At 34.5% G+C, this 14,848-nt stretch overlaps 3 protein-coding genes across 3 annotated transcripts; 2 read left to right on the top strand and 1 right to left on the bottom strand.

Annotated features, from left to right (window-relative positions):
- Positions 1-5,381: 5,381 nt before the first annotated feature.
- On the top strand, positions 5,382-6,503 carry LOC107854344 (putative leucine-rich repeat receptor-like protein kinase At2g19210). Its single transcript, XM_016699352.2, has 2 exons — positions 5,382-5,551; positions 5,878-6,503. Exons 1-2 carry the CDS (start codon positions 5,467-5,469, stop codon positions 6,501-6,503), a joined length of 711 nt encoding a protein of 236 aa, XP_016554838.2. The 5' UTR covers positions 5,382-5,466.
- Positions 6,504-6,725: 222 nt separating this feature from the next.
- On the top strand, positions 6,726-7,121 carry LOC124899589 (probable LRR receptor-like serine/threonine-protein kinase At5g59680). The gene has a single exon (XM_047414518.1). The coding sequence runs from the start codon at positions 6,726-6,728 to the stop codon at positions 7,119-7,121; it is 396 nt and encodes a 131-aa protein (XP_047270474.1).
- Positions 7,122-9,550: 2,429 nt separating this feature from the next.
- LOC124899588 (F-box/LRR-repeat protein At3g59190-like) lies at positions 9,551-11,009 on the bottom strand. The gene is made up of 2 exons (XM_047414517.1): positions 10,958-11,009; positions 9,551-10,883 (listed from the first exon to the last, which is right to left on the bottom strand). Exons 1-2 carry the CDS (start codon positions 11,007-11,009, stop codon positions 9,613-9,615), a joined length of 1,323 nt encoding a protein of 440 aa, XP_047270473.1. The 3' UTR covers positions 9,551-9,612.
- Positions 11,010-14,848: the final 3,839 nt, after the last annotated feature.

Genomic DNA, 14,848 nt, shown 5'->3' with positions numbered 1-14,848 from the left:
GGGGGGGGGAAGAGGAGATCAGTAATATGCAAAGAAGTTTGCCCAACTAATACAAAAATAACGTATTCAGTGTATGTTTACACAATCGTATTTCTATCTTGTGAAGATATAGAGGTTGTTTTCGATAGACCCTGGCTCAAGTAGAACATATTAAAAACAGTATTCCATATGAATGTTGCCTAATTAATGCTAACTAAATACACAGTGTACTTGATTAGTTAACTGAGATCTTTTAAACAACGACACTCTGAATATTTGGTGAGAGGATTATATTAAAGGACACAAAATTGTCCATTTGCTCAATTATAGTCTATCGATAAGAGGTAGATAAGTGTCGTATATCAATCAACTTTGTGGGACATGCAAATGTATAATTCAGCCACAAGATCAAGTCAATAATAATTTATCTTCTCAATTTTTTTTCTAATGCATAAATTCACAACTACAACTTATTTCCTGACAATCACTAACTCAATATTTTTCAACGACAAACACTACATGGTCAAGTCAAACCTCTCTTATATCACTAACACTAATTTAAGACATACAGAGTCAGTCTTAATTCTACCTAACAATACTTTTACTGCGGGCTTTACTTAACTCTTAATCACCTCAAGAGTGGTCCCCACACCACTAGCACATAAGCAAGGACAAACAAAATAAAGCGATTATAGGTCATTGACAGTGTCATCACCAATATCACATTCCAGAAAAGTCATCGATCCAATTCTGCAGGTATCAACAACCTCTACTAGTTTTTGTCACTTTTATTTAAAACTCATTATTTTGCCAAGCATTAAGAATTCGTTCACATAAAGAACTCAAAGATAATGCCACTTACCTAGTCCTTACAAAGAACCCATTATAATTTCAATAATAGAACTGCACAAAAAATTCTAAATACGATCTCAATGACCGGACCATACAAGGATCCTCAAATAATATTAAATAATCGAACTACGCAAGGATCCATCCACAACATCATTAACTAGAACCTCCCATTACGAAAAAACACATATCACCTCAATCTTTTATTCATGTCACTTTTTCACTATCTTTTCTTGACATCATATTCTCATATCATCCTTTCAATTCTCATACCATCAATCTCATCAGTATAATAGAACCCAAAACAATAAGTAAGCACCATAGAATTTCTAGTTTCACAATAACAAGAAATCAAATATTCCCAACACATTTATTAACAAAAACAACTTAGTCAATTTTCATCACTTAACAAAAATAATTCACAACAATGACAAAAATCTAGCAACACAAGTTTAGCCAAATATCAAACAAACATAATCAATAAGTTCACAACTTTCACAAGTCTTTACCTATTAATAATAAATTTTAGACCTTATTAACACATACCAATTAGAATCTCCTAAATTTTTATTTAAAATTATTAAGATACCAATTGGAATTGTCTAGCTACCAATTGGATTCAATCTGGTAGTCCAAGATTAGGATGACACGATGGAGAGAAAGAAAGGAAAATAACTTCTACATGCCTCATAGCCTTACGAAGATTGGGTGTGGGGCTCTACACACTAATCTACGGAACTCTACTTAACATTGCTCTTATTAACAGATACCAAATGGAATCGCCAGATATCAATTGAATTCAAGTAATAGCATGTAAGAAAGAAGAATTTGAATATTTCTAGTGTCCTATAGCCTCTCGAAGAAAAGTACAGACGTCTCTGTACCGTTCTGCAAGACTCTACTAGACATGTTCTTGTACGACGAGATCGACGAACCTAGGGCTTTGATACCAACTTTGTCACGACCCAAATGGTCATGAGTGGCACCCACACTACTATTTACGTGGGAGAACCATTTAGACCAAACTATTACCCAATCACTTAATCAGCATTAAGATGATATTATTATAAAATTAATATAATAACAATAATACAGGACTAATCATTATTTATGCGGAAGTCAACAAACTATTTACTAAAATTTCCAAAACCCGAAAGTCATCGTACAAGAACTACTAACAAAGATCGTGTCTAAGGAAATTTCCAAAATAATGGGAATCAGGAATGTTTCATTTGCCGAAAGATGGACATCAACAAATAAGATGACCCATGGCAGCCTGAAGACGGAGATCTCACCCTTCGGATCAAGATCTGCTATCAACTCTAGAGGTAAAGTCGTGTCTAAGCCTCTGGAAAACTTTCTGCACTTAACAAAAGAAGAGCACAGGGTAGTATCAGTACAATCCACTATGTACTGGTAAGCATCATAGGCCAACTCAACTTAATAGGATGTACACAACATAATTAGAAAAACAAGTAGACATGCATCATCAAGTAACAAATTCTCATTGAATCAACAACATAGCAATAACAGGTCGACAGTTCTCACAAACAAGCCACATAACTATCTAGAGTATCAATCATACGGTAAACATCCACAAAATCAACACAAGTATGTACACACATGCTATGGGACTTATTTTTGCCCAAATAGTCATGACCTGCAGGGAATAATCTATGTTCATGTACCGTACCGGCGTGGTACCCGATCCAACATAAATATAAACGTACCGGCGTGGTACCCGATCCAACATAAATATTAACATACCGGCGTGGTACCCGATCCAATATAAATATAAACGTACCGACATGGTACCGATTCCACATAAATATAAACAAGTATTATCAATATCAATTTACACAACCTCACAGCATACAACACAATGTACCAAATTTACGAGTACACTTAAAGTCATAAGACAATTCCATCAAGCCAATTTTCAATAAACATTTATACACGAATCAACAATCCAAATATCAATAATTTCAAGCATGTCCGAATACCAATCCACAAGTATCTAATTTAGGAGTATACACACGATTAAATCGAGTCTAAACTCCAATTAAACCATAACCTACCTCAACCGAAGAAACCGAATGCAATCTACTTTACGAAGGTCTTTTCCTTCCGTAACGTTTCCAAATGTTTCAAATCTGTTCAAATAAATAACTATCGTGCTCCTCTTACTCTCAACTTTCTGACTTTGTTGTTATAATATATGGTAAACCCTATCCAATTAAATTTATTTTAGTATTGGCCACATAAGAAAATAACTTAAAATGTTGGTCCATTAAATCACTAATAAAATTAATTATCTAAAATATACCCAACTAATGACTTTACTCACTTCGAAACACCTCAAGAATCGGTACTACTCATCCCCATGAATCAAAAATTCATGTATACAAACTATGGAGAGCGCCAAAATTGAGCGGATGAGAAAATTTCACAAACGACCGGGAGGGTCGTTACATATAAAAATATATACTCAAACAAAAGTATAAGCGACTCCCATTGTTAATTAATTACACAAAAAAATCATTTCAATCAAAGATAAGTAGTCAAAATTTCAACATGTAAACATTTAATTTTGTACTAATACTAGGTTGTATATTTGTTAGTATTATAATAGTATATATATATCTATGAATTATTTATGTAAATATAAACTTCTTTATGGTATTCAGTAGTTCGGTATTTTATATACAATTATCAGATAATATATTGAATAAAAAAAATTTAAAATATATACCATATATCATATCATAATATAGAAATCACGATATAAAAAGTTTAGTTTGGTGTAGTATGTTGATATCTATTGTGCTATGTCCACCCCTAATTATAAGTGTATTTTTAAAACCAACTCAAAATCAGAGCAATTATGCTCTATTTTCCATAATTGAGATTTTTTTTTTTTTTTTTTTGGGAATTTGGACTTGTGTTTATTAATAAAGGTAAAACTATATGGCTTAGCAAAATAAGACTCTAATTACTTCATTTAACTTAAGTCTTAATTAGTTGCAATTCATAGTCTCTCTTATCAATTAAATACTATCAATAGCCTCTCTTCTCATTCCCTCTCTTCCCACAGTACTCCTCCATCTCTCCCAATCTCGCTGGCCTCCCTCCCCCATCTCTCCCTCTCTCGCTGCCTCCCTCCCTCCATCTCTGTCTCTCGCTACCTCTTAGAACTCTCTCTTTTTCTCTTTCTTTCTCTTTTTACAGTAATGTATTAGTTGTATCACTATATATTTCAACTGATACAATATCTGTATTCATATTTATTAAATCTACATTTGTTTATGCATTGTGTATTGATATGCTTTTTGTATTTCTCTTTACATTATTGGTATTGTATGTATGTATATGTATATGTATATGTCCATTATTGGTATTGGTATACTGTATGTATTTATACTGAATGCGTGCCCATTATTGGCACTGTGCTACAATTCGTTGATACAAACTGATATATGTCGCATGCAGCCGCATACAGCAGTTCAGATCAAATATAGTCAGTTGCATACCATTGTTACATTGATTACAAATGGTAATTTTTGAAACATAGGCTAGGCGCGCCCTAATTTGCTGAAACAGTGGCTATTTTCTGAAAGTTTCCCTAATTCAAAAGCCTTTCTCCGTATAAATCTAATACTCTTGAAAATTAATCACCTCTGTCTTCATTTGTTAATTTTCAGTGTGGGTGCTCTATTATCTATAATCTATCTTATACAATAACTTACATTGCTGCAGAAGTTAGTAGTTTGAATGGTCACCCACTTTATGCTATTTTATCATCATAATCATTTAACTTTGTTTTAATTTTTTAAAGTCACTCAACTTTATCTAATTATCTTCTAGAGTCATTTTAACCGAAAATACAACCAACCAGGTAGTCAATGAGTAGAAGGAGCATTTGGCAACAAAAATGGCTTATACCAAGATAGTTAGTGGTAAAACACACCAAATTTTCGATAATGCAGCATGATTTGTTCCCTAGAAATATAGTACTGCTATCCTTTGGAATGTGCAAAAGCCACAATGAGATGACTTGGATAACATATTGTAATAGGATTACTATTTTTAATTTTATTTTTTAAAGTAAGAATATGATTGCAGGCCAAAATAATGCTCACTGGAATTTGTTTTCTTTACCACTTTGAACGAGTAAAACATTCCTTGAATGTACTATCAGTGACATGATATATATACATCTCCTTGCATTTATAACTTAATTAATGGGCCTGTTTATTTCAACTCCAAAAATTATAATTATATATACAACATTGGAACTGTTGAACAATCAAAATCATACTCTTCGTCCTTAATTAAGCTGATATATAGTTGAAACAATTTTAAATTCTCTAGTATAACCTTTATTTTCTGTGGAATATTAGCTTGGACATAAACTAATAAAGTCATTTGTTAATATTCTTTTAGTCGTCTATTATTCCCGTAACATATATGTTAAGTCTACTCTAGCACGTTAAGATAATAGATCAACAAGTGATATCAGGTGGGGTTCATTAAACTTCATGGAAATGGAAATACTAGTAAATATTTAAGGCAAAGCCTCAAAAAATTTTCTCATTCAAACAACTTATAAACTTCAATATAACAAAATAAAATCCAGATATGGAGATGTTGAAAGGCTTCCTCTTTGCATGGGTTATTGCTTTTTCTTTAGCAACAATAGCTGTTGCACAAAACGATCCATCAGGTATCATGTTAATTAGTAGTGTATCCCTTTTATTTATCCGTAGATGAGCGAATTCTTGGTTCAAGTTACATGTTTTGTGGAGCTCAATAGCTTTGGCCCAGATCCTATATTAGTTTTTAAGAAATTACTTACTACGTACAAATAATCAGAGGCAGAGCCATCATTGTAGTTACGGGCAACCTAGTAAGTAAAAAGAGTTGAGATTCAGAACTCATAAATTTAAAATCTTGTATCCGTTTCTGATTTTACACATAGTATATATGTGGCTACAGTAATTATTTTCCATGTTTAATGCTCATGTTGTTTTTATGTACTTTTTTTTACAGGATTCATAAACATTGATTGTGGAATACCAGCAGGTTCGAACTATACAGACATAATAACAGGACTACCATACACTTCAGATGAATGTTATGTCAGCGGTGGGGTGGACAGCAAAATATCATCTATATACGAACCCAATTCCCCACAAAGGCAGTTCCTCACAGTTAAAAGTTTCCCTTTAGGGACTAAAAATTGCTACACTCTAACCCCAAATGAAGGGAAATTTGGCAAATACTTGATAAGGGCAAGTTTTCTCTATGGAGATTATGATGGAAATGCCCAATTACCAAATTTTGATCTTTATATTGGAGGTGATTATTGGGATACAGTCACAATATCTAATGAGTCTACAGTAATTATGAAGGAAATTATACACACCCCTTCCACTGATTCCATAAGTGTTTGCCTTGTCAAGATAGATACTACAACTCCTTTTATTTCAGCCTTAGAGTTGAGACCTTTGAATACTACCATTTATCCAACGCTAAGTAAATCATTGAAACTTTTCGTGCGTCTCAACTTAGGCTCCTTAACCAATCAATACATTAGGTATGTTTCTTCAATCCTTTTAATTTTACAGGATCAGATTATTTTTATTGTTTTGCATGTTGATTATCGTACTAGATAATCTATCTTATTTTTAGTATTACAAATTAAATGGTAGGATGATTTTATATGAAATGATTCAGGAATAGACACTGAATGATGAGGACTTTCTCTGTCAAAGTGAATAACAATTGTGTGTTTTCTCCAGTATGTTAACAATTGTTTGTTTTCTATTTTAATACTACAAAACAGGTATGGCTATGATGCATATGATAGAGTTTGGCTGCCATATTATTTTGAAAAAATGATCATCGTTAATACAACACAAGAGGTACTTGAAAACAGTTACCGAGTACCGTCTGCAGTGATGAGCACGGCCCTGACACCCGATCCCCTGACCACGACTGACAACTCGGTGTCCTTTAACTGGATAGCTGATAGTACCAGGGACAGGTATTACATATACTTGCACTTTGCAGAAGTAGTTGAATTGCTGGTGACGCAGACAAGGCAATTCAACATTTATATCAATGACAACCTATTTTATGGACCTATGTATCCCATCTATTTGTCGACGGCGACTGTGTACACAGTGTCCCCGATTTATGGTGCCGACCGGTACACTGTTGTGATTAACAAAACTGCGACTTCTACTCTTCCCCCACTCCTCAATGCTTTTGAAATTTATAAAGAGATATAGGTAAACAACATGAAAATGTATCATCTCTCCCCAGATCCCACTTTTGGGAATACCCTGGTTATGTTGTTGTTTATCTTTATGTGGTGAGAATTGAAATAAGGAAAATTTTTCATCAAGAAAATCTAAAGCTGATCTGCTGGAGAATTTTAGGGCTTGTTATGGTCTTGTTGTACATCTTTTTGTTTTTTTTCTGAATGACTTTTACACTGTATAGTCATCACCCAAATATATAATTGTTGGAGCTAGATATATAATGTATTATGTATATTCTTGGCGTACCTATCAAATGTGTAACTTGTCTTGCTTTTTCCTCCTTATCTAGTAAATTGAAATGAGTTTTGAGTTCAATCCTAATCGGTTGATTAGATTATTTTAGTTTTTGATAGCTATAACCAATTACGCTTTAGTCGATTTCAGAGGCCTAAGGAGTAGAAGCGCACACGCGGAAACAGTTCAGTATATTGTGGTGGGATGGCAGAGGCTGAAAAGATAGAAGAGAATCCTACAACATCTAGGATTTATTACTGGTGATGACTTCAGCCTACCAGAATGTGGTGTATGTCCATCCAATTTAAGTTTGAAGAAAATGTCTGAGTCTCGAAAGAACGAAAAATCAACTGTCTAAAAAGGTAGTTTGGTGCACTAAAGCTCCCGCTATGCGTGAGGTCCGGGGAAGGGCTGGACCACAAGGGTCTATTGTACGCAACCCAACCTTCCATTTCTGCCAAAGGTTGTTTCCATAGCTTGAATCAATGACCTCTTGGTCACATGGTAGCAACTTTACTAGTTACTATAAGCATACAAATTGGAGACGATACGTTGTCGGTTCAGTAAACTGCAACATGTTGTTACATATGCTCAATTCTCACATAAGATTGAAAGTAGTCACATCTTGCTAATTCAAATAACTTGAAGTCAGTCACACCTTCTACATATGTGGGATTTGATTCTCACTTCCTTTAACCCAAAGTAAATGAAATTGAGGAAGTTTTGATATCAAAAGACGTTTCACTTCCAGAAACCAGATAAGAGTACTTCTCAAACGTCTACATCCACTCGAGAGCTTGTTCTACCATGTCAGTTTGAAAGAAAGGATTGCGACTTTACATGATGGAGAAGAATCCCCATACTGATGATTCATAGAATACTTCACTTCGATTTCTTTAAGATAGTGTCTCCAACATTTGACACGTCTTGAGTCACAGCAGGCAGGAACAACCTCTCTATCCATCAGGTTCTCCCGCAAGAACTGTACCAAAAGCAGAAGGGAAAGAACTTAAGTACTGCAATTCACTTACTATATAACAAACAAAATCCTATATAAGCAAAGACAGGGAAATCACATTCACCTGTATAAAAGCTTCATTGTCCTCCCATATACTTCCAACTAACACAAATTTTGGGTGACAGGCCCAAAACAGAACATCTAACAGAGTTCAAAATTTTGAGATTGCAAAACTTTCTGTATCATCAATTTCTCAATCACAAATGGAGGGCAGGACCATGTTGCCTTAAGTTCTTCAACGTCGAATTTATTCTTGAGAATTAATCAAAAAAAAAAGTGAACAATGTTATCTTTTATGTATATGGGTACAAGAATCTGTATATAAGAAACACAAACTTCAACACTAGTTCAAGTCCAAGACAAGAACATTTATGAAGTTCGGTAACACCTTCAACACTAGATTACGAATAATCTATCTAAGAAGTGTGTTAAGATTCAAAAAAAAGATGAAAAAGAATTTAAGACCAAGTCCTCCGAATTCACGGAGTGTCCTTAAGGTATAATTCCCCTCATTGTACCCGAGGTTTTGAAATCTTCCTCCCAGGATAAAATGGCTTTCAATCCGAACAATAACGGTACCTCAAATTATTGGATTCAACAAACTCACTTAACGGTTTGATAGATCACACAGAAAGTTTTTCAAGACAAGAAGAGAGTTTGTATTTAAGAAAATTTGTACCTAAACCTGTGGATGAAAGCAGGTTTATATAGTGGCAATGGTTCACTTAAAAGGTGTGACCTTTCTGGAAAAGCCATGTCTGTTCATCCAAAGAATGCGTCTTTTCCGAACAGGCATACCATTTTATGAATCAATGTGTCATTTCGTTGAAGGGTTGCATCCCTTCGTTTCAGCACTGCATTGTATCGAAACACTATTTCGGAATCTGCATGCATGCATGCATATAAATGGAGTATCAAAACACAGGAAAAAGTTGCGTTTTTCCCTTTGGTATTATTTCTGTCAAATAAACTTTGTTCAAAAAGATAGATCTCATCAATCATTTTCTAAAGCCGAAGCCGAAGCCAAGCGACGTCGACGGCGCGAGACATCTCTTATTTCTTACCTCACTTACCATGTGGAGTAAGTGTCCCTTATTTTAAACACTCACAAGTTCTCTTCTTCCACCAACGTGGGAGAAAGAGTAAACTTCCCAATTTGGGAGTACACTTTCTAAATTGATGTCTCCCTTCTCCACCATTTTTCATTCACACTTTTTCATATACTTTGAACCCAACAAACAAATCAAGTGAAACGAAAATAAACATTACACAACAAAGTGATAATGGGAGGTGCACACTTACCGTCGCTGACTCAATACGCAGAAACAGTGAATTCAGTTTTTTGAATCTAGTTAAGTGTTCCCTCAAATTTTCAAACCAAATTGTGTTGAGATGATCGTCAGGCTTTAACTGGAGAAACGATTCCTGTATAGAAGATGGCGTCATAGAGAATATGACGGGCAATTTTGGAGCTCTATATGTATAATGGAGTAAGTTTGGTGTGTCCATCCCAATTTCCGTAAGACTCTTTGTAGAATAGAATGTCAACTTTCTAAGCACGCAACTGGAAAACTTAAGCCTCATCGACTTCAAACAAAAGCTCAATTCTAATTCCTCAAGAAGGGGAAGTTCAGCAACAATATTTTCTACTATTGAGTCGGTAATCTCCCCAAATGTTATGCCCAATTCTTTCAGATGCTTGAATTTACTCACATCAAACTTTACCGTGATGTTACATCCGCTGTAATATAGAGTACGAAGAAACACAGCTCGAATCTGAATGCTTTTTTTAATTGTCTCAAATTGCTGGTCTATTGTAAGCTTCAGAAGATTGGGAAGATCAGATGTCAATAGGTCTTTTACTCCCTGACACCTGATAAGCCTTAAATCTTCTATCTCTGGACAGGCAGAACAAATTTCTAAGATTATCCGTTCCTCCAAAAAGACATCAGTTAGAGATAGCTCCTTCAATTTAGAAAGATTTATGTGATTGACAATTAGAGGCCACTCTAGCTTAAGACCGCGTAGTCTCAGAACCATCAGTGATTTAGCTGTAAATACAGTACCTGGCAAACTGTACCAATCTTCTTTAGCATCTAGTCTCGTAATATCAAGGTCTAATTCTTTGATGCAGTTATTGGTGACCATTCTTATCCATTCGTCGATGCAAAAGGCATTCTTCAAACACGAAAGTTTAAGAGAAAGCCTGAATTTCTCAATTATTGCTTTTTGGAAGCGGAGGTTCATCAATGAGCCATCTACAATACTTGAGAAAGCATCTGTGACATCAACTTGTTGTGATTCCTCTTTTCCTAATTTCCTTAAGTAAAGGTTTTGATCGAAATCAAATGTAAAAAAAAGAAGCAAATTCCAAACTTTTAGCCATGTCTTGGAAAGCACGCTAGTTTGAGCTGCATCTTTCGCAGGTAGGAAGAATAGTATGTGATGCAAAATAGAGTCAGGTATATTTGCCCTTACTGTTTAAAAAAAAAAAATAAATAAAGCATTGCTACATCTGCCAAGGTTTGAACCTAGGTTGTTGATGCATCACTCTTGACCACTGGACTATGCTTCTCTAGCTTGTTAAGAGTGTGCAACAACATGTATATAACCTTAAATATCTATATTTAACCTATATACTCGAAAAAAATTTCCGACAAAGTGTGGTCAACCCTTCGTGGGGCTGTGGCTCCGCCACTGACTGAGAGATTCGATCCATTACTGTAACTTTCTTCTCTGTGGACATCTTTTCTGAAAATTAATAAGGCAAAAAGATATATTAAACCATACATTTAGTTGATTTAATTCAGATGTCAAAGAAAAGGATCAATTTCCTTCAAGGGCCTGGACGATTTCAGAAAATTGTATCACCACTTCACAAAAGAAATAGTACTACATCACAAAATTCCTATTGTAAAACAGCCATTGAAGTAAAGAAAAGTATATGAGTTATTAAAGTTAGTTAGCTAAAACATTACTCAAAGTATAAGATACTGTTAAAATTCCATCCACTCACACTTTCAGCCCACAACAACATACCAAGTGTAATCGCACAAGTGGGGTCTGGAAAGGCAGAGCGGAGGCGATCAAGGATTTGAAAGTTGCGGGTTGCTACCGTCCTTAATACTCATTACCAGTGATTGACATCGAATTAGAGTGCTCAATTAAATATTCAGAGATCCTGAAAAATAAAAACGTAGTGACTATTTAGATAAGTAAACTAACAAATGAGGATTCATTGGGCGAATAGCTGAAATACAAAAATAAAGAAAATAATTAAAAGGAAATTAGGAAAAGAAGAGATCAAAGAAAAGACAAAAAGGGAAAGAAAAAAAGGACAACAACAAATTATACATACGCGGGATTAATAATCGATAATCTAAGAACAATAAAAGTCACAAAGTTGTTAAAGATAGAAAACACCAGTCCACAATTAATAGAATTCCTAGTTGTAGTCTAAACAGAAATCCTAATTGTTAGACTATTCCTAATAGTATTTAGTTTTTTGTTTCCTAGTCAATTTTGTGTAAATAACGTACGTAATATTTTATCTTCTTGTATCCTAGTCAATGTTGGAGTAGTAATTGCTAGATAAATAACGTAGTATTTGGTCTCTGATGTACACGTGTATGTAAGGTGATGTTATTTACCAATTAAAGTATTACTTTTAGTTGTGTTCAACAATCTGGTATTCGGGCTGATGAAAGATTATAACTTTTGATGGAAGTGTAACAACCCGGGCTTTCAGACGCTTAAATAGAGCATAAAATGAGCCATAGGACCCCTAGATCGAAGATAAACACCTTTAGGATGGGTTAGATAGGGTTGGGGGCGTTTTTGGACATAGAAATGACCCGTGCAACGCGGAAGGAACCCTGTGCGGCAGCCCCACACCGCGAAGTAGATGGTTCGCGATGGGAGTCGCATCACTTGGCCTCCCTCTGGCAATGGGGTTGCCCCCTCCCCCCCTTCCTTGTTTAAAACTATAAAAAGTAGATTTTTTGAAAGAATGAATATCATAGTTTGCTAGTTAAATTTCTAGAATAATCTAGGAATGAATATCATAGTTTTCTAGTTAAGTTTTTAGAATAATCTACTGTAGTCACTTGGATAAGCACTTTCTGGAAATATCTAGATTAGAAGATAAAGTCACCAGAATTTTCTTATGGATGTATCTAGAAAAATATCTAGAATGATCCATAGACAAGTATAAATAGGAGTCACATTGTACATTTGTAACCAATCAAGAACGAAATGATCCATAGACAAGTATAAATAGGAGTCACATTGTACATTTGTAACCAATCAAGACCGAACCCAAAAATTTCTTCCATAACAAAGCGGAGGAGAAAACTACCTAGGTTCAGAACTATTTATCCCTAAAGATCAAATTACGTCAACTTCTCTTGATTAAGAGGTATGTGGAACGATTCTAACACTCACGGACATGAAAATTATGTTTTGCAATAATTTAAATTGTAAATATATGTTTATGACATGGGCTTCGAAATTGTTCTTTCAAGAGCTTGAATTATGAACCCTTTTGATGATTAGGAGTTATGTATTTCAAAACTTATGTGGGTTGCTAAATGAACGAATGAAAAGATTGATGCTTCAAACGTTTTCTTTGCCGAATTATGCACTGTTTAAATTATATGAATTTGGAGAGTATTTTGGGTATTTTAAATGCTCTTATTTTCCATGAAAAGTATAGGAGTTATGAAAGAAGATGACCACCTAAGAGTTAAGTTTTTCAAGGAAAAAGGTTTTGTTAAACTTGTATATCCATTTCTGAAATAAGGAGAAATTAGAGGTTACATGGCGGAGCTATTATCTCCCTGTATTTATAGAGGGTGATTTTCTCAAATGTGAAATCTACTATATATACTTTTATCAAAAAACTTATACAGTTAAATTTATATTAGGTCAATCTGATCAATGACACATGTCTTAGCTTAACTCGTGAGAATTCGTCATTAGCAGTTGAATATTGTTGTGTTGCTTGATAAAAAAAAATGAAGCAATGTTGATAAAGTAAATAAAAATGAAGTCGGATGAAGCCTCTGACCTCTGATTCCGCTATTCAGGATTGAAAGGGCAATTCGGTGCACTAAATCTACCGATGTGCACGGTGTCCGGAAAAGGGCCCCACCACGGTGTATCGTACATAGTCTTACCTTGCATTTCTGCCAGAGGCTGTTTCCAAGGCTTGAACCCGTGATCTCCTGGTCACAGGACATCAACTTTACCAGCTACTCCAAGGCTTCAACTTTAACGCTATTCAGGACTGATTCGATGAAATAAATGATATAAGGCGCAGACTTAGCCAATAAAGAAACTTAGCAAAGACAGAGCGACATCTATTAGAAAGGCTCCACTGAAGCCCTAAACTACTAAGATCAATGGAGATTGCCACGTGGAAATGTCATTAGCGGTGCCCTCGGTGGTCAAACTTTGTCGTATAATATCATATCTATACTTTCTGTTCTATTAATTAACCACGTCATCAGGACAAGGATCCTTCTCTTCTCTTGGGGTTGCATGTTCTTGGCTCGTTCCCATTGATGAACATTCTCGTTATATTTCTCCAGAAATAGTTTTTTGAATATCTAATTTCTCCGGTTTCACCTTGCTTCTCTAGCTTCTTGCTAATTATCACGTGTTCTCCATGCATAATTGTCACATACTCTAATTATTTTATCTAGATTTTAAAAATTTATCTTTAAATAAGCTTGGTTAAACGTGATTTTAACTATATTTCTCTCAAAAGTATTTTTATAAAATTATTCTTTAGCTTATGAAAAACAATTTCCTTAGGCTACTCCTCAACCATTATCTTAAAAACTTGCCCACCTTACTTTTTTTTCCTTAAAATAAGCACTTTAAGCCCCCAAATAATTGGCCAACCATGAGTTGACTTCGAGAATAATGTGTTGTAATATGATTACTATTTTTATTTTATTTTCTAGGACTAGATTGGTTTTCTCTACTTGTTTGAACGGGTACAACTATGAGGCTCTTATAACTTAATTAATCAATAAGGCTGTTCATTCAAAGTCGATCAATTGTTATATGTACAACACTGGAACAATCAAGTTAATATACCTAATCTTCATGCTGATCTATAATTGAAATGATTTTAAATGAACCTGAAATTTTTCAGTGGAATAATATCTTGGACATAAGTTTATAGTATCTCTTGCTGAACTTATATATATGTATATATATATATATATCTACCTAGTTGCTCAAATTAAAATATTAAATCAAGGTAAACTAGTTGAACTATTAAAATTGAAATTAAAGCACATTTCAGGACACAAGTGCACATTAAGATAATAAATGTGTTGCACTCACCTTGCTCAGCAAGTGATATTAGGTGGAGTTCGTCAAATTACTTGGAAATTTCGTTGTTAAACTTGGTCAAATTGAGCTAGGAATA

Source organism: Capsicum annuum, chromosome 6 (genome assembly GCF_002878395.1).
Source record: "Capsicum annuum cultivar UCD-10X-F1 chromosome 6, UCD10Xv1.1, whole genome shotgun sequence".
Classification (NCBI taxonomy): domain Eukaryota; kingdom Viridiplantae; phylum Streptophyta; class Magnoliopsida; order Solanales; family Solanaceae; genus Capsicum; species Capsicum annuum.
Note: the sequence above shows the minus strand (reverse complement) of the source record. Positions and strands in the feature narration are given on the sequence as shown.

What these genes read in the sequence shown, in the direction of transcription:
- LOC107854344 (XM_016699352.2), top strand. Translation starts at nt 5,467, where the DNA reads ATGGAGATGTTGAAAGGCTTCCTCTTTGCATGGGTTATTGCTTTTTCT. An exon ending in TGCACAAAACGATCCATCAG is followed by an intron (nt 5,552 to 5,877) that starts GTATCATGTTAA and finishes TTTTTTTTACAG; the next exon opens with GATTCATAAACATTGATTGT.
- LOC124899589 (XM_047414518.1), top strand. Translation starts at nt 6,726, where the DNA reads ATGATCATCGTTAATACAACACAAGAGGTACTTGAAAACAGTTACCGA.
- LOC124899588 (XM_047414517.1), bottom strand. Translation starts at nt 11,009, where the DNA reads ATGTTGTTGCACACTCTTAACAAGCTAGAGAAGCATAGTCCAGTGGTC. An exon ending in GCATAGTCCAGTGGTCAAGA is followed by an intron (nt 10,884 to 10,957) that starts GTGATGCATCAA and finishes TTTTTTAAACAG; the next exon opens with TAAGGGCAAATATACCTGAC.